Genomic DNA, 25,683 nt, shown 5'->3' with positions numbered 1-25,683 from the left:
AATCGTAATTTTAATAAGGCCTACACATAGTACCATTAAAAATAAACAGAAGTTAATGTGAAGAGTAGTAATATAAAAATTATCTGCAAACTGTAGGACAACTTTAAATATAACTATATCTCTGAACTTATTTAGAATTCTTCAGTCTATCAGTTTGGAAATACTGTAGTTTCTAGCTTATGAATAGCACATTTATCAAGTTGCCTCCTCATCTATATCACTACTTCCCTAAATGAAACAGATACTTGGTGATTTACTTCCTACAAAGTAAAGTCAATATACATAAACTATTAAGTCAACTCACAAAAAATACAGCACGTATTTAACAAATGCAACTTCTGATATCAAGAGATGATCACTTAAAATATGTCTGTGTATGTGTGTGTGCTTGTGTGCCAGGCAGTTTTGTGAAATTTCTCAGCTTTAGTAATCGAAATTCCTTATTGGGTCTGGACTTATTTTAACAGCAAAAAAGCAAAAACAAAACCAAAGTTAAGTTCACAAGGCCATGCTACTTCCAGAGTGAATGCTCTTGTTTGGAGTGGGTCTCTGAAATCTTCATTTTTAAAAGGCACATAGGTAATTATGATGCAAGTTCATGTACTATACTTTGAGAAACATTACCATATATCAGATTTACATTTTAAGACTTTTAAAAAAATGTTGAGAAATGTTTACAGACTGCAGAAAACTGTTTTAAATAAGTGTCATATGGTTCAAGTAGAAAATACATTTTCTTTATTCAAATCATGTTGACGTTCAGTATATTTTGAAATACACATGAAGTTATACCAAAGCTACATTTTAATCTCATCACATTCCACTCCAAATTCTTTACCATTTACCAAAAATAACTTTTTATAAAGCTTACTATTTTGTCTATTATACAGACTATCAATCTATAACTTTTTGTGTTTCTCTCAAAAATTAGAATAGCTTATGAGGATATTATATAAAACTAATTGGTATATTACACACCAAACATAAGTACAGATTCTGTACAATGTAATAGTGTACATATATATTACAAGAAACTAAATGCCTTGTTGAAAGTAATTTTTTTTTTTTTTTTTTTTGAGATGGAGTCTTGCTCTGTCACCCAGGCTGGAGTGCAGCGGCGCAATTTTGGCTCACTACAACCTCCACCTCCTGGGTTTAAGCGATTCTCCCACCTCAGCCTCCCTAGTAGCTAGGATTATAGGCGCCCGCCACCACGCCCAGCTAATTTTTGTATTTTTGTAGAGACAGGGTTTCACCGTGTTGGCTAGGCTGGTCTTAAACTCCTGACTTCAGGTGATCTGCCTGCCCCAGCCTCCCGAAGTGCTGAGATTACAGGGGCGAGCTACCATGCTTGGCCAAAGTAATCTTTTAAGAAGTCTTTCACGGAAAAAAATTCTGCATTACAAAATGTGGTGGCTTGAGTAACAGTTACTTCTCTTTTATGAATTTCTTTCAGTGGGCATTAACTGTCCATTTAGCTTCATTAACAGTTTTACCACGAGACCAGCCTACAAAGTAAAACATGTCAATAATAAATATAAAACATGTAAGAATGTTTAAAGGACATTCATGACACTGGGCAGTTCCCTATCTATTTGAAAGGGAACTTTCTTATCATGAGACAGCTTGTTAAGAAAGAGTATAGAGGGGATATTTACTCAGGCTTTTTGAAGGGACTTAAGACGCAATCTGCTGGATACAGCTAGGGGGCACAGGTAGGTCAAGGAGATGGAAGACTACCTAATAACTTGATAAAAGAGACAGGTAATACTGACCAGAATGAAAAGACATGGCAAAAGAGTTTGTTATAAAACTGAAACAAACTATTCAGATAAGTTTCTGATTCTTCCTTGCTCAGAAGGCCTGGCTTTTTTCCTTGGTCTTAAATATTTTAATTTCATGGAATATTACAGGTTTTCCTTGAAGTTACATGGATGCCACTTTAAAAAAAAGAAGTAACTTTACTAACACAATAGTTCATTATTACAAGTCCAAAATAAATGATACTTACCTGTTTTGTATGTACTATAAAGCTCATTTTATTTTCCATGCTATGGATCTGAAAACAAGTATCAGCATCTCCCAATTGCCACATAAAACAACCATAGTTAAGACTGATGAGTAAAGCCTGCAACATAATTGGAAATAATTATATTAAAATATATATTAAAAACATCACCTATTTTTTCTTACTATCTACACTGATGTAGTCTGGTCTAAATATAATGATTCAGAATGCTTTTTTAAAAAAATTATTATACTTTTAAGTTCTGGGGTACATGTGCAGAATGTGCAGTTTTGTTACATAGATATACACACGTGCCATGGTGGTTTGCTGCACCCATCCACCCGTCACCTACATTAGGTATTTCTCCTAATGTTATCCCTCCCCTAGCCCCCAACCCCCTGACAGACCCTGGAATGTGACATTCCCCTCCCTGTGTCCACATATTCCTCATTGTTCAACTCCCACCTATGAGTGAGAACATGCGGTGTTTGATTTTCTGTTCTTGTGATAGTTTGCGGAGAATGATGGTTTCCCAGAATGTTTTAATGAAGCCTTTTCAAAGCACCCTGCACTAACCTCACACAGCCTGCAGCACAGAATCATATAGATTGGTAGACTCTCAGGAGACTGCCGTGAGCAATATTTGTTGTATAAGATTGACAAAAATTTTTAAAGATGTCAATTCTATCCATGGCTTTCAGGATAATGAAAGGTACCACCTTTGTTTTCTTTCTGCAGGTTAAAAACTATCTCTTTATTCAGTATCTTTCTTTTGGATATTTACATAGTACTTTCAGATCTGTAGTTTATGCAACTGGGTTAACATGTTGACTTAGACAATCTTATCCCACTGAAAATAAGTACACTGATATATTTATTGTAAAAGTAAGCATAATTTAAAAAATTACTAACATACCTTTCATAAATTCAACAGAGCTTTTCTTTTTTAAGGACAGTCAAGTGAAGCAATGGGAGTGGGGAAGAACTGTGATTGGTTGTGATCAAATAGTTGTAAACACTACTGCACAAGGACCAGCCAACAACAGAACTATTTATAAAGCAGTATTAATGATTCCTATACTTTCCTATTATAATATTGTATATAAGCATTCAATATATCCTTGTTAATAACAATTCTCTCCTAGCAGTAACTTCCATTTTCTTGCCCTAAACGTATATTCTTTGTGTACATATAAACAAAGAAGTGGTCCATGGCATTTTTAAGATACCTATGTTTAGAAACATTTTCTATAAATAGCAATTCTTATAATATTGACCACAAATACTAAACTAAGAATATGCCAGAAAGATAATGGGTTAGGAGATTTTTAAAGTAAGGTTCTGTCTGGGAGGTGGAGGTTGCAGTGAGCCGAGATTGCCCTACTGCACTCCTGCCTGGGCAGCAGTGAGACTCCGTCTAAATAAATAAATAAATAAATAAAATAAAGTGAGGTTCTGTGAATGAAACACAGATAATTTATGCGAGTATACATTAAGTATAAGGAAAAACTAATAGTATCTTTTAAAAATGGCTATCTACATTTATATTGTAAAATATAACCTTATACATAGAATACACTAAAATAGCTACTTATCAAGGTACAGACTGAAAGAGTCAAGATATCATACTACCTTAAACTGCCTTTTCTTTTAAATCAATCAACTGAAACTTCTTTATTCAAAAGCCACAAAATAGTCCATGAATATGGCTTCAAAACAGCTCAATATACAGAAAAAAATACAACTGTAGTATAGTTACTTCTCAATTATGGAAGTCAAATTTCCAACAAAAGTACTGAGCCTGTAGTTATAGAAGGTAGAAATAATTGATATAAAAAACACAACTGTGTCCCATGGCTTTTCCTGAGTATCTCTGATGCTAATGTATCCCATGTAGTGTTTTAAATGCAAATGAAGGTATTTTTGCAGATGAAGGTGTTTGCTCTATTTTTGCAAAGCTTGTGGAATGCAATCCTAATAGATCTTGGTGAATCTAAGACAACTGAGGACGAGCTGGTTGTTCCCACATTTGATGGCTGAAATATGTAATTATCTTAAACCTTTCAAAGGTGCCATAAATTTATCAGTGGTTTACAGAGAACAAGGTAATGACTAGATGGATAGAAAATATCTTTACTCCTTGGTTCAATCACCTTTTTAGATACCCAAGAATAGCATTCCTATTTATAGTTCAAGAAACTGAATCTCTTATCTAAGAAAAAAGCAGACTGTTAATTAAGAATATTACTGTCATCCTTCTGTCTGTTACTGCTATCTCATTTATTTGACTCCTGGCTCAGAGTATTATATATAATATGAAATGGTATATTTAAGTGTTAAATAATATTGCTAAACCTTCATTTGAATACTATATAAAACTTTGTATTACTGCCAAAAATTGGAAAGCTAACAAACATAAAATATAGTTTAGAGAAATGGCACAGCATCACCATCCAGTTCTACGAAGAACGATTTGCAGATGTTGGTATAAAATGCTCTTAAACAGCAGAGGAAAAATTTCTTGAAATGGTGGGGGGCATTTCTTCTTCATTTCCTTTAATTAACTTAGTACAAGAGATATAGAAAAGTGGTTACATGCTAATAAACAGTAGCCTATTTTGTGTGGGCAAAATAGTTTTAACAGAAAATGATGGTGTGGTGGTTCACACCTGTAATCCCAGCACTTTGTGAGGCCAAGGTGGGAGAATCACCCTGTAGAGATAGGGTCTCAATTTGTTGCCCAGACCAGGAGTTTGAGACCAGCCTGGGCAACAAAGTGAGACCCTATCTCTACAAATAATAAATTAGTAGGGTGTGGTGGCACATGCCTATAGTCCCAACTACTTGGGAGGCTGAGGCAGGAGGATTGCCTAAGCCTAGAAGTTTGCAGCTGCAGTGAGCTATGATGGTGCCACTGCACTCCAGCCTGGGCAACAGAGTGAGACTGTGTCCTAAGGAAAAAAAAAAAAAAGGAAAGAAAAAGAAAATGGTAAGCAAATGACCTAAAAGCAAGGTGACTGGAAGAGAGCCGTCCCCAACCTTTTTGGTGCCAGGGATCGGTTTCGTGGAAGACAATTTTTCCACAGACACGGGTGTGGGGGATGGTTTTGGGATGATTCAAGCGCATTTCATTTATAGTGCGCTTTATTTCTATTACTATTATATTGTAATATGTAATGAAATATACAACTCACCATAACGTAACGTCACTGGGAGCCCTGAGCTCGTTTTCCTGCAACTAGATGGTCCCATCTGGGAGTGATGGAAGACAGTGACAGATCATCAGGCATTACACTCTCCTAACAGGCATGCAACCTAGATCCCTTGCATGTGCAATTCACAAGAGGGTTCATGTTCCTATGAGAATGTAATGCCACCATTGATCTGACAGGAGACAAAGCTCAGATGGTAATGCAAGTGATAGGGAGTGGCTGTAAATATAGATGAAGCTTCGCTTGCTGCTCATCTCCTGCTGTGTGGCACGGTTCCTTACAGGCCATGGACCAGTACCAGTCCATGGTCTGGGGGTTGGGGACCCCTGCTAGAAGAGACTTCAAGCAATTAAGCTCCAGGTCAATTACTAAACTCAGACCCTATTCCACCCTATGTTCCCAGATAGTTTATCTCCATTCACACGTATATCTATCAAAGTAACTGTTGCCCTTAAAGATGACCCTGAAAATTAATATAAAATGACTAAACTATGACTGGGATATTTCAGGAAGTTATGTGATTATAAAGACCTATTAAGACACATAAAGGGGTGAGCACGGTGGTTCATGCCTGTAATCCCAGCACTTTGGGAGGCCGAGATGGTCGGATACCCTGAGGTCAGGAGTTCAAGACCAGCCTGACCAACATGGAGAAACCCCCCTCTCTACTAAAAATACAAAATCAGCCAGGCATGGTGGCACATGCCTGTAATCCCATCTAGTTGGGAGGCTGAGGCAGGAGAATCGCTTGAACCCCAGAGGCAGAGGTTGCAGTGAGCCAAGATCGCACCATTGCATTCCAGCCTGAGCAACAAGAGCAAAACTCATCTCAAAAAAAAAAAAAAAAAAAAAAAAAAGGACACAAAAATGAGGAAAATAAAAACTACGATGAAATTTCCTAATCTAAATGCCTTTAAAAAATGCATAAGCTTATTACTTTAACCGATTTGGTCTATTCTTAACAAATCTTAATTAACAAATTACGAGGAAGGTGGATCACTTGAGGTCAGAAGTTTGAGACCAGCCTGGTAAACGTGGTGAAACCCTGTCTCTACTAAAAACACAAAAATTAGGTGGGCATGGTAGTTCATGCTTGTAAGCCCAGCTACTTGAGAGGCTAAGGTGGGAGGACTGCTTGAACCTAGGAGGCAGAGGTTGTAGTGAGCCAAGATCACACCACTGCAGTCCAGCCTGGGTGACAGAGCAAGACTCTGTCTCAAAAAACAAAACAAATTAGATTTGATTTTTATTAGCTTCCTATTATAAACTAAAAAGCTGTTCATCCCATTTAAATGTGTTAAATATGCTAAAAAATAATTGATAAACCTGTATTTTATAATGACTTATGGTTAGAAAAAGGAGCACCATACACTAACTTCTAACTGAAGAGCTCTAAAGTGGGATTGAAAAGGGTCTGACCCACCTACCGCTGCTGTCACCTGTGCACATAGTGCCAGGAGGTCAACCCACCTGCCTGCTACCAGCACCTGCAAACACCAGAGGTGGGCTTGGAGACAAGCCTGCCATGCCCACCACTGCCACCAGCACACATTGTCTAGGATCCTGAGGACAAGCCCTGCCCACTGCCACTGTCAACTGTGCCTAAGCATCTAAGGGCCTGAGGACTGACTCAACTAGCATGCTGCTGCCATTGTCTGCACACACCATCAGAGGGCCTGATGACACGCCTGTTCCGCCTGCTATTGGTGTCTGTACATGTCATCTGGGGGCTTAAGGATTGTTATGCTCTGCCTATGCCTGCTGGTGCCCACATGCACTATCTAGGGGCCTGAGGAAAGGCATCCCCTGCCGACTGGCACAACTACTAGTGCCTGAGCACTGGCCTGCCTGGAGTCACAGTCCCCAGAAAAGCCTACTACAGCCTTCATTAACAACCACAGTCTAAGCCACTGAGGGACTCACAGACACAACTAATGCTCATTAAAGCTGAAGAAATCATACGGAGACTATACTACTGCACTCACCCAGAATCAAAGCCAAAGCACCGTATCTAACCAACACTATAGCTACATCTATAGGAAAAAGTCTTTCCTTACAAAAGCCAAGGCATAAAATAGGAAGAAGTGACATCAGATGTACAGATATAAACATAAGAATACAAAAAACATTGAAAAGCAAGAAAACATGACACCTTCAAAGGAAAACAATAATTCTTCAGTAATAGATCCTCCCCCAAAATTTTGAAAAGCCTAATAAAAAAATCAAAATAATGATATTAAAGAAACTCAGTGTGATCTAAGATATATAAGATAACAAAAGTATATAATCCTAGAATGGAAGAACTCAATAAATGAAATAAAAAGCACAACTGAGAGCTTCAACAATACACTAGATCAAGCAGAATAAAGAATCTGTAAACCTGAAGGTATCTTAACCCAGGCAGACAAGAAAGAAAAGAAAAGAAAAGAAAAGAAATTAAAAAAATGAAGAAAGCCAATGTGACATGTGAGGGCACCATAAAGTGACCAAACGTTTGAATTCTGAGATTTTAGAAGGAGAAGAAATGGAGAAAGACAACAGCTGAAAACCCCCTAAGTCTTATAAGAGATGTAGACATCAAATATACCCAAGCAGATCTGACCTAAAAAGGTCTTTCCCAAGGCATGTTACAGTCAAACTGTCAAAACTCAAAGACGAGAGAATTCTAAAAACCATACGAGAAATGCATCAGGTCACATATAAGGACATTGCCATCAAACAAACAACAGATTTCTCAGAAGAAACTACAAGCCAGAAGAGCCTAGCATGATGTATTTAAAATGCTAAAAGTTAAAAAAAAAAAAGGCTTTATATTAGGTTGGTGCAAAAGTAACTGCGATTTTTGCCATTGTTATTAGATCTAAAGGGAAAGACAGACTCCAATACAATAATAGTTGGGGAATTCAACACCCCACTCTCAACACTGAATGGATCAAAAGAAATTAACAAAGAAACACTGGATTTAAACTGCACTTTAGACTAAATGGATCTAACAGCCAGGTGCAGTGACTCACGCCTGTAATCCCAGCACTTTGGGAGGCCAAAGTGGATGGATCACCTGAGGCCAGGAGTTTGAGACCAGCCTGGGCAACAACCCCATCTCTACTAAAAATACAAAAATTAGCCAGGTGTAGTGGCACACGCCTGTAATCCCAGCTACTCAAGAGGCTAAGGCAGGGGAATTGCTTGAACCCAGGAGACATAGGTTTTACAGTGAGCTGAGATTGCTCACTGTACTCCAGCCTAGGTGACAGAGCAGGACTCTGTCTCTAAAAAAATATAAACAAACAAACAAATAAATGAATGGATCTAACAGACATTTACAAAACATTTCATCCATCAGCTGCAGAATACACATTCTCCAGGATAGACCATCTGTTAGGCCAAAAAACAAGTCCCAATAAATTTTGTAAAAGTATCTTAGATCACAATGAAATAAAACTATAAATCAACAACAAAAGAAATTTTGGGAACTGTACAAATAAATGGAAATTAAACAACACGCTACTGAATGACCATTGGGTCAATTAAAAAATTAAGAAGGAAATAAATTTCTCAAATGCAATGAAAATGAAAACACCATATACCAAAACCTAAGGGATATAGCAAAAGCAGTGTAAGACGGAAGTTTACTGCAATAAACATCTATGGCAAAAAAGTAGGAAGATCTCAAATACTTAACGATGCACCTCAAGGAACTAGAAAAGCAAGAAAAAAACCAACCCTGAAATTAGCAGAAGGAAAGAAATAAGATCAGACCAGAACTAAAAGGAAGAAAGACTAAAAAAGAAAAAAGAAAAAAAAATTACAAAGGATCAACAAAATAAAAAGTTGGTTCTTCAAAAAGACAAAATGAGTAAACTGTTAGGTAGACTAACCAAGAGGAAAAGAAAATCCAAATACACAAAATCATAAATGATAAAAGAGACATTATAACTGAGACCACAGAAATAATAAAGAATCGTTATAGACTATTAGGACCAATGAATGATAGGCTAACAAATTGGAAAACCTAGAGGAAAAAGACAAATTCCTCGACACAGACAACCTACCGATATTGAACCAGTAAGGAAAAGAAAACCTCAACAGATAAATTCTTGGTAATGAGGTTGAATTGGAAACAAAAAGTCTCTCAACAAACAGAAACCAGGTAACTTCACCGCTAAATTCTACCAAACCTATAATGAAGAACTAATACCAATTTTCTCAAAATGGCCCAAAAAACTGAAGAGGATTCTTCCTAACTCATTCAATGAGGCCAGCATCATTTCAATAACAAAACCAGACAAGACACAACAAAAAAAAGAAAACAAGAGTCCAGCAGTCATGATAAACACAGATGCAAAAATCATCCACAAAATACTACCAAACTGAGTCCAACAACACATGAAAAAGATAACACACCATGATCAAATGGGATTTATGCCTGGGAGGCAAGGATGATTCAACATATGCAAATTAATAAATGTGATACAATCAATAGAATGAAGGACAAAAACCATACAATAGTTTCAATAAGTGCGAAAAAAGAACTTCATGAAGTTCAAGATCCTTTCATGATGAAAAAAAAAACAACTCTCAGCGAATTCACATAGAAGGAACATACTTCAATCAATAAAGGCCATATATGACAAACCCACAGCTAATATCATACTGAAAGGGGAAAAGCTGAAAGCCTTTCTTATAAGAACTAGAATAAGACAAGGATACCCCACTTTCAACTACTCAGAGCCTTGCTCTGTCGCCCAGGCTGGAGTGCAGTGGCACAATCCCGGCTCACTGCAAGCTCTGCCTCCCAGGTTCACACCATTCTCCTGCCTCAGCCTCCCGAGTAGCTGGGACAGGCGCCCGCCACCACGCCCGGCTAATTTTTTTGTATTTTTAGTAGAGACGGGGTTTCACCGTGTTAGCCAGGATGGTCTCGATCTCCTGACCTCGTGATCCACCCGCCTCGGCCTCCCAAAGTGCTGGGATTACAGGCATGAGCCACTGCACCCAGCCTCAACTACTCTTAATCAACGCAGTACTGGAAGTACTGGAAGTCCTAGACAGACCATCAGGCAAGAGAAAGAAATAAAAGCCATATAAATTGGTAAACAGGAAGTCAAACTGTCCCTCTCTGCAGATGACATGATCTTATATACAGAAAGACCTAGACTCTACCAAAAAACTAATAGAACTGATAAAACAAATTCAATAAAGTTGCAGGACACAAAATTCACATACAGAAATGACTAGCATTTCTATACACCAATAATGAACCAGCTGAAAAAGAAATCAAGAAAGCACTCTCATTTACTATAGCTACTAAAAAAAATTAAATACCTGAGAATAAATCTAACTAAAAAAGTGGAAGACCTCTGTAACTAAAACTACAAAACACTGATGAAAGAAATTCAAGAGGACACCAAAAATTGGAAAGATATCCATGCTTATGGATTGGAAGAGTTAATATTGTTAAAATAGCAATATAGACCAGTTGTGGTGGCTCATGCCTGTGATCCCACCACTCTGGGAGGCCGAGGTGGGTGGATCACCTGAGGTCAGAAATTCAAGACCAGCTTGGCCAACATGGTGAAACCCTGTCTCTACTAAAAATACCAAAAAAAAAAAACCAAAACAAACAAACAAACAAACAAAAAACTTAGCTGGGCATGGTGGTGCAAGCCTGTAATCCTAGCTACTTGGGAGGCTTAGGCAGGAAAATTGCTTGAATCCAGGAGATGGAGGTTGCAGTGAGCCGAGATCATGCCACTGCACTCCAGCCTGGGCGATGAAGCAAGACTCTGTCTCAAAATAAATAAATAAAAAATAAAACAGCAGTATTACCCAAAGCAATCAAGTAATTCAATGCAATCTTTATTGAAATACCAATGACATGCTTTACAGAAATAAAACAAAATTCTAAAATTCATTTGGAATAACAAAATATTCCAAATAGCCAAACCAATAGTGAGAAAAAGAGAACAAAGCTGGAGGCATCACACTACCTAATTTCAAAAAATAAACTACACAAACCTACAGTAACCAAACAGCATGATATTATTGTAAATACAGATCCCAATGGAACAGAGAACCCAGAAATAAATCCATGTATTTACAGCCAACTCATTTTCAACAAAGGTACCAGGAACAAACATTGGGGAAAAAACACCCCATTCAATAAATGGTGCTGGAAAAATTGGATACCCACATGCACAAGAATAAAACTAGACTCCATCTCTCACCATATACAGAAATCAAGTCAATATGGATAAAAAACCTAAATGTAAGACCTGAACGTATAAAACTAGTAGAAGAAAACATAAGGCAAATGCTTTTGGACATTGGTCTAGGCAAAGACTTCAAAAGCATAGGCAACAAAAACAAAAACAGACAAATGGGGCTATTTAAACTATTAAGCTTCTGCACAGTTAATGTTAACAATCAACAGAGTGAGAGACAATGTGGTGAATGGAAGAAAATATTTTCAAAGTGTTCATTAGACTAGGGACTAATATCCAAAATTTACAAGGAAATCAAACAATTCAACAGCAAAAGAACATATCCCATTATAAAGTGGGCAATGATTAGAATAAACATTTCTCAAAAGAAGACATACAAATGGCCAAGAAGTATATTTAAAAATGCTCACCATGAGTACTCATCAGGGAAGTTCAAGTCAAAACCATAATGACATTTCATCCCACCCCAGTTAGAATGACTATTATCAAAATGACAAAAACATAACAAATGCTGGTGAGGATGCAGAGAGAAGGGAACTTTTATATGGAGTTAGTGGGAATATAAACTAGTATAGAGCCATTATGGAAAACAGTGTAGAGGTTTCTCAAAAACTAAAATAAAACTACCATATGAACCAGCAATCTCACTACTGAGTATTCTTCCAAAGGAAAGGAAATCAGTGGGATCCTGCAACCCCATGTTGACCGCAGCATTATTCACAATAGCAAATATATGGAATCAACCTAAGTGTCTACCAGCAGATGAATGAATAAAGAAAATGTGGTATGTGTGCACAATGAAATATTATTCAGCCATAAAAAAGAATGAAATCCTGTCATTTGCAACAACATGAATGGAACTGGGGGTCATTTTGTTAAGTGAAATAAGCCAGGCACAGAAAGTCAAATATCCTATGTTCTCATATATGTGAGACATTGATGTCACGGAGGTAGAGAGTAGAATGACGATTACCAGAGCTGGGAAGGGTAGCGTAGGAAGGAATAGGGAGAGGGTCAGTTAATGGGTACAAACATACAGTTGGATAGAATGAATAAGCTGCGGTGTTTCATAGTACAGTAGTGTGACTATAGTTAATAATCTATTGTATATTTCAAAATAGCTACAAGAGATGAGTTGAAATGTTCCCAATACAAAGAAATGATAAATATTTGAGGTGAATTTCCTAATTACCCTGATTTGATCATTATTTATTGTATGCATGTATCAAAATATGAAATGTACCTCATAAATATGTACAACTACTATGTATCAATTTAAAAAATGAGTGGGGCCCAGTGGTTCATGCTTGTAATCCCAGCACTTTGGGAAGCTGAGGCAAGAGGATCACTTGAGGCCAGGAGTTTGAGACCAAACTGGGCAACATAACAAGATCCCGTCTCTGGGGGAAAAAAAAAAAGCCAGGCATGGTGTTATGTGCCTGTAGTCCCAGCTACTCAGGAGGCTGAGGTAGGAGGACTGCTTGAGTCCATGAGTTCAAAGCTGCAGCGAGCTATGACTGCACCACTGAACCCTAGCCTGGGGAAGAGAGTGAGACCCTGTCTCAAAAAATAAATACATAAATCAAAAAATTTTAAAATGTAAAAAACAATAAAGAAGCTCTGAAGTATTCCAGTGGATATTCAGTCCCTTCCATACTTCATCCTGCTCCCCAAAAGGTTCTTGTACTAATTATAATTTTTCAAAGTGAAGCCCTTGTGTCACATATAATATTTTTTTCATGTCTTTTTCAATTAACCTAACAAATGTTTTAAACAGGCAACATAATCACAGAGTTAAAACTTTTAAGTTGCAAAATGGCCTTGTTATGGACTGAATGTTTGTGCCCTGCCTCCCAAAATTGGTATGTTGAAATCCCAACCCCCTAGTGTGATGGTATTGGGAGGTAGAGCCTTTGAGAAGTAATTATGTCATAATTTATGAGAGCAGGGCCCTCATGAATGGGATTCACGCCTTTATAAAAGGGACCCCAAGACAACTCCCTCATTCTTTCTGCCATATGAGGCTACAAGGAGATGTCAGCAGTCTCCAACCCAGAAAAACCCTCTCACTAGAATCCAACCCCACTAGCGCACTGATCTCAGACTTCCAGTTTCCAGAACTGTGAGAAATAAACTTCTGTTGTTCATAAGCCAATCAGTCTATCGGGCTTTGTTATAGTGGCCTGAACTAGATAGGTATGTAATGAAAAGTTTCCCTCCTTACTTTTATTCCTAGTTATCTGGTTCCCTTCTCTAAAGGCTTCAAGAAATATTTTATGCATACACAAGCAATATGTATTTATGTAAAGATCAGCCTCATTTCCTCCCATTTTAATACCAAGAGTAGGCAGCATATTACATATTGTTCAGCACCTTGTTTTTTCACTAAATATATCTATTGCAGATTATTCTACACAAAAATACTCTTTATTCCTTTTTATGGCTGAAGGGTATTCCAAAGCAGAAATGTAATATAATATTAACCCCTTACTGACAGTGATTTAGTGTCCCCCTTCATCTTATGTAATGAATGAGTTGCAATGAACAGTCTTGTAAATATGCCATTTCTAAATTCTTCATGTAGGTTAGTACTGTTGTTTCAGATATTATATAACATGATTTGTGAAAAAAAAAGCTGAAAATCTACCTTAGTTTCCATGTTGAGGAGATGAAGTCCTTTTATATTCACTCCTACGTACACAGGGATGACTTTATGATTGCTGGGGCTTGCCTTTGTAAATATCTGTCCTGTGAAAAATGCTGCTCCATAAGTAGGAATTTCCCAGCAATTCTGTAAGAACATGCGCTGAAGGTGATGCATTTCTTTACTGACACCTTCACTTGTACTGAGATTCTAAAAACAAAGTAAATTAAAAATAAGAGATATGAAAGGAAAATGTACCATTGATAATCCAAATAGATCAACTAAGCAGTTTCTAAAATCAAGACTGCCCCAAAGAATAAAATTATGGCACATTACATCAGGAATACTTTTTCTCTTGTGATGTTAATATTAAAAAAAAATCGAGGTCTAAAAATATTGTCTACGCTATTGGGTTTTAATTGCTTCACGGGCATGGATAGTGTATTATTTCAAATTTTTATGTTTAGTCCTTACCACCGTATTCGGCATGCAGAAGGTATTCAGTAAAAGATTATATATTACTAAAAATAAAAATACCTTGCTACTTTCAATTTCAAGCATTGTGAACTAGAAGATACATTTTTAATTTCAGAACTATAAATTTAATCTACCTATGTTTAAAATATTAATAACACTAACAAAGTTTCAACTAGCCTATAAAGCATCTTCATTTCTATTAAACAGCTTACCTTGTATTCATGAAGTATGCGATTTGTCCAGTGAGGTGCCTTACTTTTCAGTTTGGTAACAGGTACGATGGATTTTAGATTTTCTTCACTGTAAGCACACATACCAACATCCTTTAAATAAATCATCTTTAGTAGCTAAAGTATAGTAATCATTCTGTTACAAATGGCTTTCAGTAACATAATTTTTAAGCTGAAAAATACTTTGCTGTAAAATATCAGAGAACTCTAAAAATGTTAAGCAAAAAGCCACAAATCTCATATTATCAATTTAGATAAATGTTTCTTCTTTCAATAACCAGAAACTATTTTTGAAAATTGAAAACCACAATAACCAAATTCAGATATGCTTAAAACCTCAGTATTTTCTCTCAAAGACTGAACATCAAACCAGTTTTTATGGTGGGATTCTTAAGTACATCTGTCTTATAAAAGTTTTTACTACTTATTCAAGTCAGGTTTTAGTGAACTTATTTAAGCATAAAAAAAGATAAAATATAAAGTGTATCAAACTATAGTCAAATATAAGAAAAGTACATTTGGAGAATGTAACTTTAAGAATGCTTTACTATAATGTTTTCTTTTCTCATTCTACATCTTATCTTATTTAATTCCAAACCAATGTAACATATAAATATTTTCTAATAACATTTTTAAACTTTCTTGGTTAAACAGAATCTTGACCATAGCACAAGACCATGCATAATATTAAATACTTACTTTAGGAAACCTTGCTTGTGTTTTTTACTCTCATAATTTCCATAGACTATTTGCAAAAGCAGACTTGCCAATGTTATCAACTTAGCATCAGGAGCTGTATAAAAGCCCTTCAATAAATTATATCTAGCTTCATCAAAGAGAATAAGAATAGCTAGCGGGTCTTCAATCTTAAGAGAAAAAAGTATAATTTGGTTATAGGCTACAATTTCTTTTTACAAATGAACAATTTAATATGGCAAAAGCAAAAACTACACATTTGTATATAAATGAGCTGTTAAGCAAAGGTTGGCAAACATTTTTTTGTTAAGGCCCAGAGAGTAGTATTTTAAGCTTTGGAAGCTATATAATTGCTGTTGCAACTAATCAACTCTGGCACTGTAGCACAAAGAAAGCCACAGGTGATACATCAACAAATGGGTATAGCAGTGTTCTAATAAAACTTTATGTAGGAACACTGAAATACGAATTTCAAACAATTTCGCATGATAGGAAATACTGTTCTTTTGATTTTTTTAACAATCAAAAAACAAAAAAAATTAGCTTGTGAGGTATACAAAAACTGACAAAATATGGCTATAAGCTATAGTTTGCTAACTTGGTTGTCTAAGAATATCATCAGTTTATAAATATGGATAATTTTTAGCAAAATTTTACCTAAACTTTTGTATTACTGAAACATTTTTCTATTAACTGTGCTTCAAACAATACAGCAGTGGACTTCAAAGAAGATAAAAGGAAGTATCTTAATTTCCAAAGGACAAATGCATTTTTAAAAAGTCTGTTGTAAGACATTTTAAATTTTGACTAAAAAGACTATGTACTTTCAAATATTAATAATATTCAAGAAGAGTAAATGTTTGTTTTGTTTTTTGAGATAGGGTCTTGCTCTGCCAGCCACGCTGGAGTGCAGTGGCGTGAACATGGCCTACTGCAGCCTCGACCTCCTGGGCTCAAGCTATCTACCTGCCTCAGCCTCCCGAGTAGCTGGGACAAGAGGTGTGCACCACCACACCTGGCTAATTTTTAAATTTTTTGAAGACAGAAGGTCTTGCCATGTTGCCTAGGCTGGGCTCAAGCAGTGCTCTCACCCTAGCCTCCCAAAGTGTTGGGATTACAGGTGTTAGCCACTGTGCCTAGCCTAGATCTTTTTTTTTTTTTTTTTTTTTTAATTTTAAAAACTTTAAAGTTTATCCAATAAGATTAATAAAGATTGAGAACTCCTGGCCTACAGAATGCATTCCTACTTGTACACAGTCACCAGTTATAAAGTTTCTGAATAAATACTTAAAGTATTTCCACATACAATTCACAATGATCCCAAGCTTGAATAAAAATGATTTTTGCGGCCAGGCGCAGTGGCTCATGCCTGCAATCCTAGCACTTCGGGAGGCTGAGGCGGGCGGATCATGAGGCCAGGAGATTGAGACCATCCTGGCTAACACGGTGAAACCCCGTCTCTACTAAAAATACAAAAAATTAGCCAGGCGTGGTGGTGGGCACCTGTAGTCCCAGCTACTGGGGAGGCTGAGGCAGGAGAATGGTGTGAACCTGGGAGGCAGTGCTTGCAGTGAGCCGAAATTGCGCCACTGCACTCCAGCCTGGGTGACAGAGAGAGACTCTGTCTAAAAAAATAAAAAATAAAAAATTATTTTTACAACATTACCTGAAATAATACTATTTTTCTATCTCAAAACACTGTATGCAATAGTAAAAAAACATTTCATGGGAAAAAAATGAAGGGGATTGTTTTAGATTAAAAGAGACTAAAGAGACATCCAAATATAAAGCATGAGCCTTGACTAGGTCCTGGGGCGGGGAGGTATAAAAGTATTTTGGAACAACTGGGAAAAATCTGAATTTGAATCAGATATTATGTAATTATGGAATTATTAATTTTATTAGGTTGGAAATGTTATTGTGATAGGTAGAGATGTCCTTATTCTTAGAAGATGCATGCCAAAATATGTAGGAATGACACCTGCAACTCACTTTAAAATTATTCACAAAGAAAGTAAATACAGTAAAGCAAATTGTTAACAACTAGTGATCTAATGAATGGTAAATGGTGTAAACTGTATTACTTTTTAATATGCCTATGGCTTTTCAAATTTCTCAAAATAAAATGGAAAAAGACTGAATGAAAGCATGTTTTCTAATAAAAACTGACATCGTATATTTGAAGAATATGAGTAGATAATAACAGTTACAATTCCCAATACCATGTTCAAGGAGTTTTAGTCTCCATTTTTTTCATTTCTAATGAAATCAGGATGTTTTCATCCTAAAAGGATGATGCTAAACAATATGTGTAATTCTGTTTTTCAGATGGTACAAACAGGAATTTCTTAATTATATAATAAGTGAAAGAACACAACTGCTTTACCAGATTATCATGACATTCTGGTTTACCATAAGAACTTATTAAACCTTGCTTCCTTTTTACTTGAGTCTCCTTTATTTTAAAATTATGCAATTTATTTATCATCCAAGTATTATCATTAGTGCTCCTTTTCTCTACCAGTGAACTATTAAAATATTACTTGGGATGAGAAGGCAGACTGAGTATACTTAGATTATGTGCAGATTTTATAGATATCATACATTTTTTTAAGTTATAGGGTAAAACAGATATAACATTTGTCATTTGAACCATTTTTAAGTGTGAGATTCAGTGGCATTAATTATGTTCACAACATTGTGCTACCATCACTACTATCTAGTTCCATGTAGTTTATATCACCCCAAAGAGAAAGTCTGTTAACTGGTAAGAACTTCCCTCCCCTCCCCCAGCCCAGCACCTCTGATAACCTCCAATCTATTTTTCCCCTTTATGCCTTTGCCTATTCTAGATTACTAAAGTAGAATTAAATATTTGTTCTTTTGTGTCTGGCTTATTCAGTATGTTTTCAAGGTTCACTCATGTTGTCACATATATCACAACTTCATTCCTTAATTACTCTATTTGTATGTATAGACCACATTTTGTTTGTCCACTCATCTGTTAATGGACACTTAGGGTGCCTCTACCTTTTTGGTTATTATGAATAATGCTGCAGTGACATAAAAATATGTTTGAATTCTTGTTTTCAATTATTTCAGGCATATATCTAGGAGTGGAATTGCTGGATCATATGGTAATTCCAGTTTTAGATTTTTGAAGAACCACTGTTTTCCACAGTGGCTGCACAATTTTACATTCCCACCTACAATGTACCAGGGTTCCAATTTCTCTACATTTTTACCAACTCATTATTTTCTGTTTTGTTTTTTATAGTCATCCTAGTGGGTGTGGTTTCTCATTGAGGTTTTAATTTGCTTTTCCCTAATAACTAATGATGTTGAACATCTTTTCATGTGCTTGTTCGCTATTTATATATTCAAGTCCTTCGACCTATTTTATTTACAGACAGGGTCTTGCTCTTTCATCCAGTCTAGAGTGCAGTGGATGATCATAACTAACTGTAACCCTGAACTCCTGGGTTCAAGTGATCCTCCCGTCTCACTCTCGAGTAGCTAGGACTACAGGTGTGTGCCATCATGCCAGGCTATTTAAAACAAACAAAAAAAGAAACTTTTTTGTAGAGACAGGGTCTCACTATGCAGCCAGGCTGGTCTCAAATTCCTGGCCTCAAGTGAGCCTCCCACCTCATCCTTCCAAAGCACTGGGATTACGGAAGTGAATCAGCACACCTGGCCTACTTTTTTTTTTTTGAGACAGTCTTGCTCTATTACCCAGGCTAGTGTGCAGTCATGCGACATTGGCCCATTGTAACCTCTCCCTCCCAGACTCAAGCGACCCTCCCACCTCTGTCTCCTGAGTAGCTGGTACTACAGGTGTGTGCCATCATGCCTGGCTAATTTTTAAAGTTTTTTATAGAGATGAAGTCTCACTATGTTGCCCAGGCAGGTCTCAAATTCCTGGGCTCCCATGATCCTCCCATCTCAGCCTCCCAAAGTGCAAGGATTACAGGAGTGAGCTACTGCACCGAACCCTGACCATTTTTAATCGGGTTGTTGGCCTTTTTATTGTTGAGTTGTAAGAGTTCTTTGTATATTCTGGATAGTAAACCCTTATCTATGATTTCCTAATATTTTCTCCCATTCTGTTGCTTTTCACTTTCTTAATAATGTCCTTTAATGCACAAAAGTTTCTGATTTTGATGAAGTTTAACTTACCCAATATTTCTTTTGTTGTTCATGCTTTTGTTGTCATATCTGACTCCACTGCCTAATCCCAAGGTCATGAAGATTTATCCCTATGTTTTCTTCTATGAGTTTAATGGTTTTAGCACTTATATTTAGGTCACTGATGCATTTTATTATTATCGTATTTGAGACAGAGTTTCACTTTGTCACCCAGGCTGGAGTACAGTGGCACGATCTTGGCTCACTGCAACCTCCGCCTCCCGGGTTCATGCAATTCTCGTGCCTCAACCTCCTGAGTAGCTGCAACTACAAAGGTGTACCACCACGGCTGGCTAATTTTTTGTATTTTTAGTAGAGATGGGGTTTTGCCATGTTGGCCAGGCTGGTCTAGAACTCCTGTCCTCAAGTGATCCACCCGCCTCGGCCTCCCAAAGTGCTGGGATTACAGTTGTGAGCTACCACGCCCAGCCATTTTAACTTTTTATATGGCATGAGGTTGGGGTCCAATTTCCTGCTTTTGCAATGTGAACTTACAGTTATACTAGCACCATCTGTTGAAGAGACTATTCTTTCTCCATTAGATGAACCTGGCAGCCTTGTCAAAAATCTACTGGCTGTACATGTATGGGTTTATTTCTGAAAACTCAATTCTGTTCCATTGGTCTGTATGTTTATCCTTATGCTAGAATACCACAATGCTTTTGATTACTTAGCTTTGTGCTGTGCTTTGAAATTGAGTAATGTCAGTCTCTCAACTTGATTCTGCTTTATTCAAGATTGCTTTGGCTATTGAGGCCGCTTGCAATTAATGTGGATTTGAGGACTGTCTGTTCCACTTTAACAAAAAAGGCTATTGGAATATTGTTAGGGATTGCATTAAATCTGTAGTTAACTTTGCTAGTAGTGACATCTTAATGACACTAACTATTCCTATCATTGAACACAGAGATGTCTTTCCAGTTATTAGGTCTTATTTTTCAGCAATGTTTTAGTTTTAGTGTACAAGTCTTGAACTTCTTCTGTTAAATTTATTCCTGGGTATTATATTTTTAGATGCTACTTTAATGGACTTCTTAATCTCTTTCTTGTATTATTCTTTGCTGGTGTGTAGACAACAGATTTTGTGTGTTGAGCTTATATCTTGAAACTTCGTTGAATTAATTTATTAGCTCTAGTGTTCTTGTGGATTCTTTGGGAATTCCTATGTATACGTCATTTGCCAAAAACTAAGGTCCTGATTATTGGTGAAAGTGGGTATCTTACTTTTGTACCTTATCTTAGGAGGACAGTTTTCAGTCTTTTACCGTTGAATATGATGTTAGCTGTGGGTTTTTTGTGAACACCCTTTATCATGCTGAGAAGTTCGCTTGAATTCCTAGTTTTCTGAGAGTTTTTTAAATCATGAAAGGGTGTTGGATTTTGTCATATGCCTTTCTGGATCTCGTGTTTTCTTCCTTCCCTTTCATTCTATTAATATGATTCTAACACATTTTTAACAAATAATGAAGCCCTTAGTTTTTGGTAAATTTCATAGCAATTTTTACGTGACTCCTAGTGTATCTGGCTGAAAGGATCAATTCTATCTTTGGCTTGATAATATAAAAGCAGCAATATACATAGTTATGTATAAAATGTTAAACAAGTTTGGACATGGCTGTTGAAATTTTCTTGTGCTAAAATTTGTTTAACTGTGTTTGTTTAATATTCCCTGAGAATAAAGAACTGAGAAATGTATCCTATTTTTTTCTTCACTAACACTGTAAGACCATGAAACAATTTCACCATATTTAGATTATCATGCCTAATTTAAGCTGTTATAATCAATCTCTCCCTTGTCCATTCATCCTTCCTTTTTTTTTTTTTTTTTTCTGAGATGGAGTCTCGTTCTGTCATCCAGGCTGGAGTGCGGTAGCACGATCTCGGCTCACTGCAACCTCCGCCTCCCAGGTTCAAGCAATTCTCTGCCTCGGCCTCCCAAGTAGCTAAGATTACAGGTGGCCGCCACCATGCCTGGCTAATTTTTGTATTTTTAGTAGAGACGGGGTTTCACCATCTTGGCCAGGCAAGTCTTAAATTCCTGACCTCGTGATCCACCCGCCTTGGCTTCCCAAAGTGCTGGGATTACCGGCATGAGTCACTGTGCCTGGCCCATTCATCCTTCTTATGGCATTATGTCACTTCTTCCTCTCTAAAATTCACAGTAGTTCAAATAGAAATATACTTGTCTGGACAGACTTCTTTTTATCAAATGTAAATACTATTCTCATTTTTTACTATGTACAGAGTTCCCTGTTTGAGTTAAGATGAGCTACTTAGGCTAGGCACGGTGGCTCACGCTTGTTAATTCCAGCACTTTGGGAGGCCAAGGTTGGCAGATCACTTGAAGCCAAGGGTTCAAGACCAGCCTGGCCAACATGGCAAAACCCTGTCTCTGCTAAAAATACAAAAAAAGTTAGCTGGGTGTGGTGGCACACGTCTATAATCCTAACTACTTGGGGGAGGTTGAGGCACGAGAACTGCTTAAACCTGGGAGGTGGAGATTGTAGAGAGCTGAGATTGTGCCACTCCAGCCTGGGAGACAGAGCAAGACTCAGTCTCAAAAAAAAAAAAAAAAAAAAGAAAAAAAAAATGAGCCACTTATGGACTGTTAAGAATGACTTTCGCATTGTTCCCTTTGCAAGTATACCAGGATGTTTTTTCTGTTCTCTCCCACACCAGTGTTTCTCTTTCTTCCTTCAAAATGTATACAACTGATTAGCCCTTTATTAAGTTTATCCTTGACAGTGTACTTCCTAACTAGTCTAAACAATTTTTTTCCAGTATAATTTGGCTCCACATCTGATTGCTAATTTTCTTTAGGATAGCCTCCCTATTTCTTTTGTATTCTTAAGACAATGGGAGTGGAAATGAAAAATCCCAACCAAGGGCTTTGTAAGTAGATCAACCGAAATTCCACCAATTATTACAGGGACGTAAGGATCGATATAAGGATGTAAGGGTCGATATAAGGATGTAAGCACAATTTCTGCCTCCAGTACTTACAATAGAAACTCAATAGATTTTGTGCATTTAAATAACTGTACATAAGATTTCAAGCAAACCTGTTTTTCAACCTCCAAAGGAAGTCTCACATCTCTTCTTAGAAAAAGCTGAGATGTTTCCCTTTGAGGATCCAGATTAGTCAATTCAGCAAGTATTTCTGGCCAGTCACGAACATGTTGCAAGGGTTTATGATATGGTTTGAGTTGAAGGCCTGAAAAACATCTTTCCTTTTATAAATGATAATGTAAAAAACTCAATTATATCAATGCATAGAAACTCTGTATTAAACTATCTGCACTTCTGTACTGAATACTCACAAATTAAATTTAAATCTAAAATTAACATTTTAATCAATATTACTACCCAATTTGTGGTTAACTGCTTATCATTAAGAACATAAGAATTATTAAAAATAATTCTTACATAAAATTTATCAAACGTATATGAAATCCTTAATTCCATTATAGCCTATTTAATTATGACATAAGTAGAATTCCTAGTTAAAAAGATACAACTAAGCCATTAAATATCCAATCATATCCATCAATTAAATTCTGTATGTATGTGTAATACTTTGAAGAACAAATATATAGTGTCATTAGGTTGATTTTAAATAAAAAGGTTGATTTTAAATAGAAAACTCATGCCGGGCGCGGTGGCTCAAGCCTGTAATCCCAGCACTTTGGGAGGCCGAGGCGGGCGGATCACGAGGTCAGGAGATCGAGACCATCCTGGCTAACACGGTGAAACCCCGTCTCTACTAAAAATACAAAAAGAAATTAGCCGGGCGTGGTGGCGGGCGCCTGTAGTCCCAGCTACTCGGGAGGCTGAGGCAGGAGAATGGCGTGAACCCGGGAGGCGGAGCTTGCAGTGAGCCGAGATCGCGCCACTGCACTCCAGTCTGGGCGACAGAGCGAGACTCCGTCTCAAAAAAAAAAAAAAAAAAAAATAGAAAACTCATGTAAGACAAAAGAACATTTGTATTATTTCAAAACGAGCACAAAGAATAAAGGCAAGTTGCATGAGCACAACATTTAATGGCATTCAAATCAAATGCTATTGCCATAGAAGAAAAGTTTTCTTTTTTAATTATTAAAAAATGCTTTGAATGAAGCAGGGAAGGGGGTGGGCAGGGACTTACCTCTATATTTATATAAAAGAGAAGAACATTGTATTTATTCAAAATTTAAGAGTCAAGAATAAAAAGAAGTTATATTTTTTACCAACCCACTCCCAAAAAGGAATAATGAGGTTTACTAAAACATAACAAAAACTTTCTTACTGAGGTTTTCTGAACAAATCCATATAGTGAAATATTGCTGAGTTTCTTGAGAGAGACGCATTCCTTCCATTATCTGCTGCACTGTGGTATTATTTCCATGCTTCAATTCAACAGAACGATATGACCCATCCATTCTGTATATTCGAACTTTTTCATACTACAAGAAATGATAACTTACATAAGCAGCTTAAAAAATTATACATCACAATCTAACAAGATACTTTCCTTCAACTTCATGTGCTTTATTATAGATTTCTAACATGAAAAATATCAGAAACACTGTTACAAGTGAGAATCTGTTGGTGATATTTTAAAAACATTTTACTGGCCAGGCACGGTGGCTCACGCCTGTAATCCCAGCACTTTGGGAGGCCGAGGCGGGTGGATCATGAGGTCAGGAGATAGAGACCATCTTGGCTAATACAGTGAAATCCCGTCTCTACTAAAAACACACACACACACACAAAATCAGCCGTGCATGGTGGTGGGTGCCTGTAGTCCCAGCTACTCAGAAGGCTGAGGCGGGAGAATGGCGTGAACCCCAGGAGGCGGAGCTTGCAGTGAGCTGAGATCGTGCCACTGCACTCCAGCCTGGGCAACAGAGCAAGACTCCATCTCAAAAAACAAAAAACATTTTACTTCCATTAGTTGTATTTTCTAAAATATTTTCTTATGGATGTTCCAGAAATAAGTTTGGGAAACTAAGGAGAATGACTTAAAAAAATACTCAAAGTCAAATTCTTTTGACAGGATGTTTTAGCACCTTTAATGTACAATGTAAATATCATACAAGAGACACAAACTTGGTTACTGAATTTAGTGTTAGCTGAGTACTTCATGAGTCTAGTGGGTCACAAATAATACAAAAGAAATGTATACCACCAATAACTTGTCCTAAGAGGAATTTGTGATGGAACACTTTGCAGGTAAAAGTTATCAATGAACTTTGAGCCAGTTTCCTTTCCCCAGTTTAGAAAACTGCACAGAGTAGTAGCTTTCTCAATGGATTTTTATTGTTATAGGAAGTAACTGATGTCCCCAAATAACTTTCAGGTCAGTGCACTTTGGATAAAAGAACTTCAACTCTCCTACCTTATTCATTCACAATATAAAGACTATATCAGGGATAAAAATGAGTTAAAACTACATAGTTAGAAAATAAATTGCAATGAAGTATAACATAAGGGTACCTGTACTGCTTGTCTATTTCCTTGACTCTGTCTTATGCTCTTGGAGTGTTTTGACAAAATGCGTAAGTGTGCGGTATGCGTGTAACATTAAAGGCAGAGACCATATATTCCTTATAATTTTCAGCATTTTGTCATGTTAAATCCACAGAGATACTCAACAAATACTTATTGTATAGTTGTTGGTTAATGCCTGGAGAGGCTTAGGTAAATGGGTTATATCTGTTAGTATAAACCCTTTATCCTTTGTTGGTATAAATCTTTTTATTTCAAACAGTTTTTAAACTAATGATAGCCAGGAGTGGTGGCACATGTCTGCAGTCCCAGCTACTCAAGAGGCCAAGATGGGAGGACTGCCCAAGCCTAGAAGGTTGAGGCTGCAGTGCATTATCATTGTCTGTGAATAGCCACTGTACTCCAGCCTGGGCAACATAGTGAGACCCTGTCTCATAAAAATAAAAATAATTAAATTAATGATTTTTATAATCATTATAACTCTTAGGCATAATTGAGTTTCTTCTCATTGTTAACC

The 25,683-nt window shown here is 36.8% G+C and overlaps 1 protein-coding gene across 51 annotated transcripts in view; it reads right to left on the bottom strand.

The window, feature by feature from the left end:
* Positions 1–715: 715 nt before the first annotated feature.
* The window catches only part of KRIT1 (KRIT1 ankyrin repeat containing), a 47,005-nt gene continuing 22,037 nt past the window's right edge, over positions 716–25,683 (bottom strand). For 50 of the 51 annotated variants that reach the window (XM_077994855.1, XM_077994850.1, XM_077994863.1 and 47 more), the window contains 7 exons: positions 23,965–24,121; positions 22,742–22,893; positions 15,495–15,661; positions 14,778–14,865; positions 14,092–14,298; positions 2,012–2,128; positions 716–1,508 (listed from right to left, as the gene is read on the bottom strand). In XM_077994855.1, the coding sequence (XP_077850981.1) occupies positions 1,440–1,508; positions 2,012–2,128; positions 14,092–14,298; positions 14,778–14,865; positions 15,495–15,661; positions 22,742–22,893; positions 23,965–24,121 (957 nt within the window). In that variant the 3' untranslated portion in view covers positions 716–1,439. 51 annotated transcript variants of the gene reach the window in all.

Source organism: Macaca mulatta, chromosome 3 (genome assembly GCF_049350105.2).
Source record: "Macaca mulatta isolate MMU2019108-1 chromosome 3, T2T-MMU8v2.0, whole genome shotgun sequence".
Classification (NCBI taxonomy): Eukaryota; Metazoa; Chordata; class Mammalia; order Primates; family Cercopithecidae; genus Macaca; species Macaca mulatta.
This window is presented reverse-complemented; position numbering and strand designations above follow the sequence as displayed.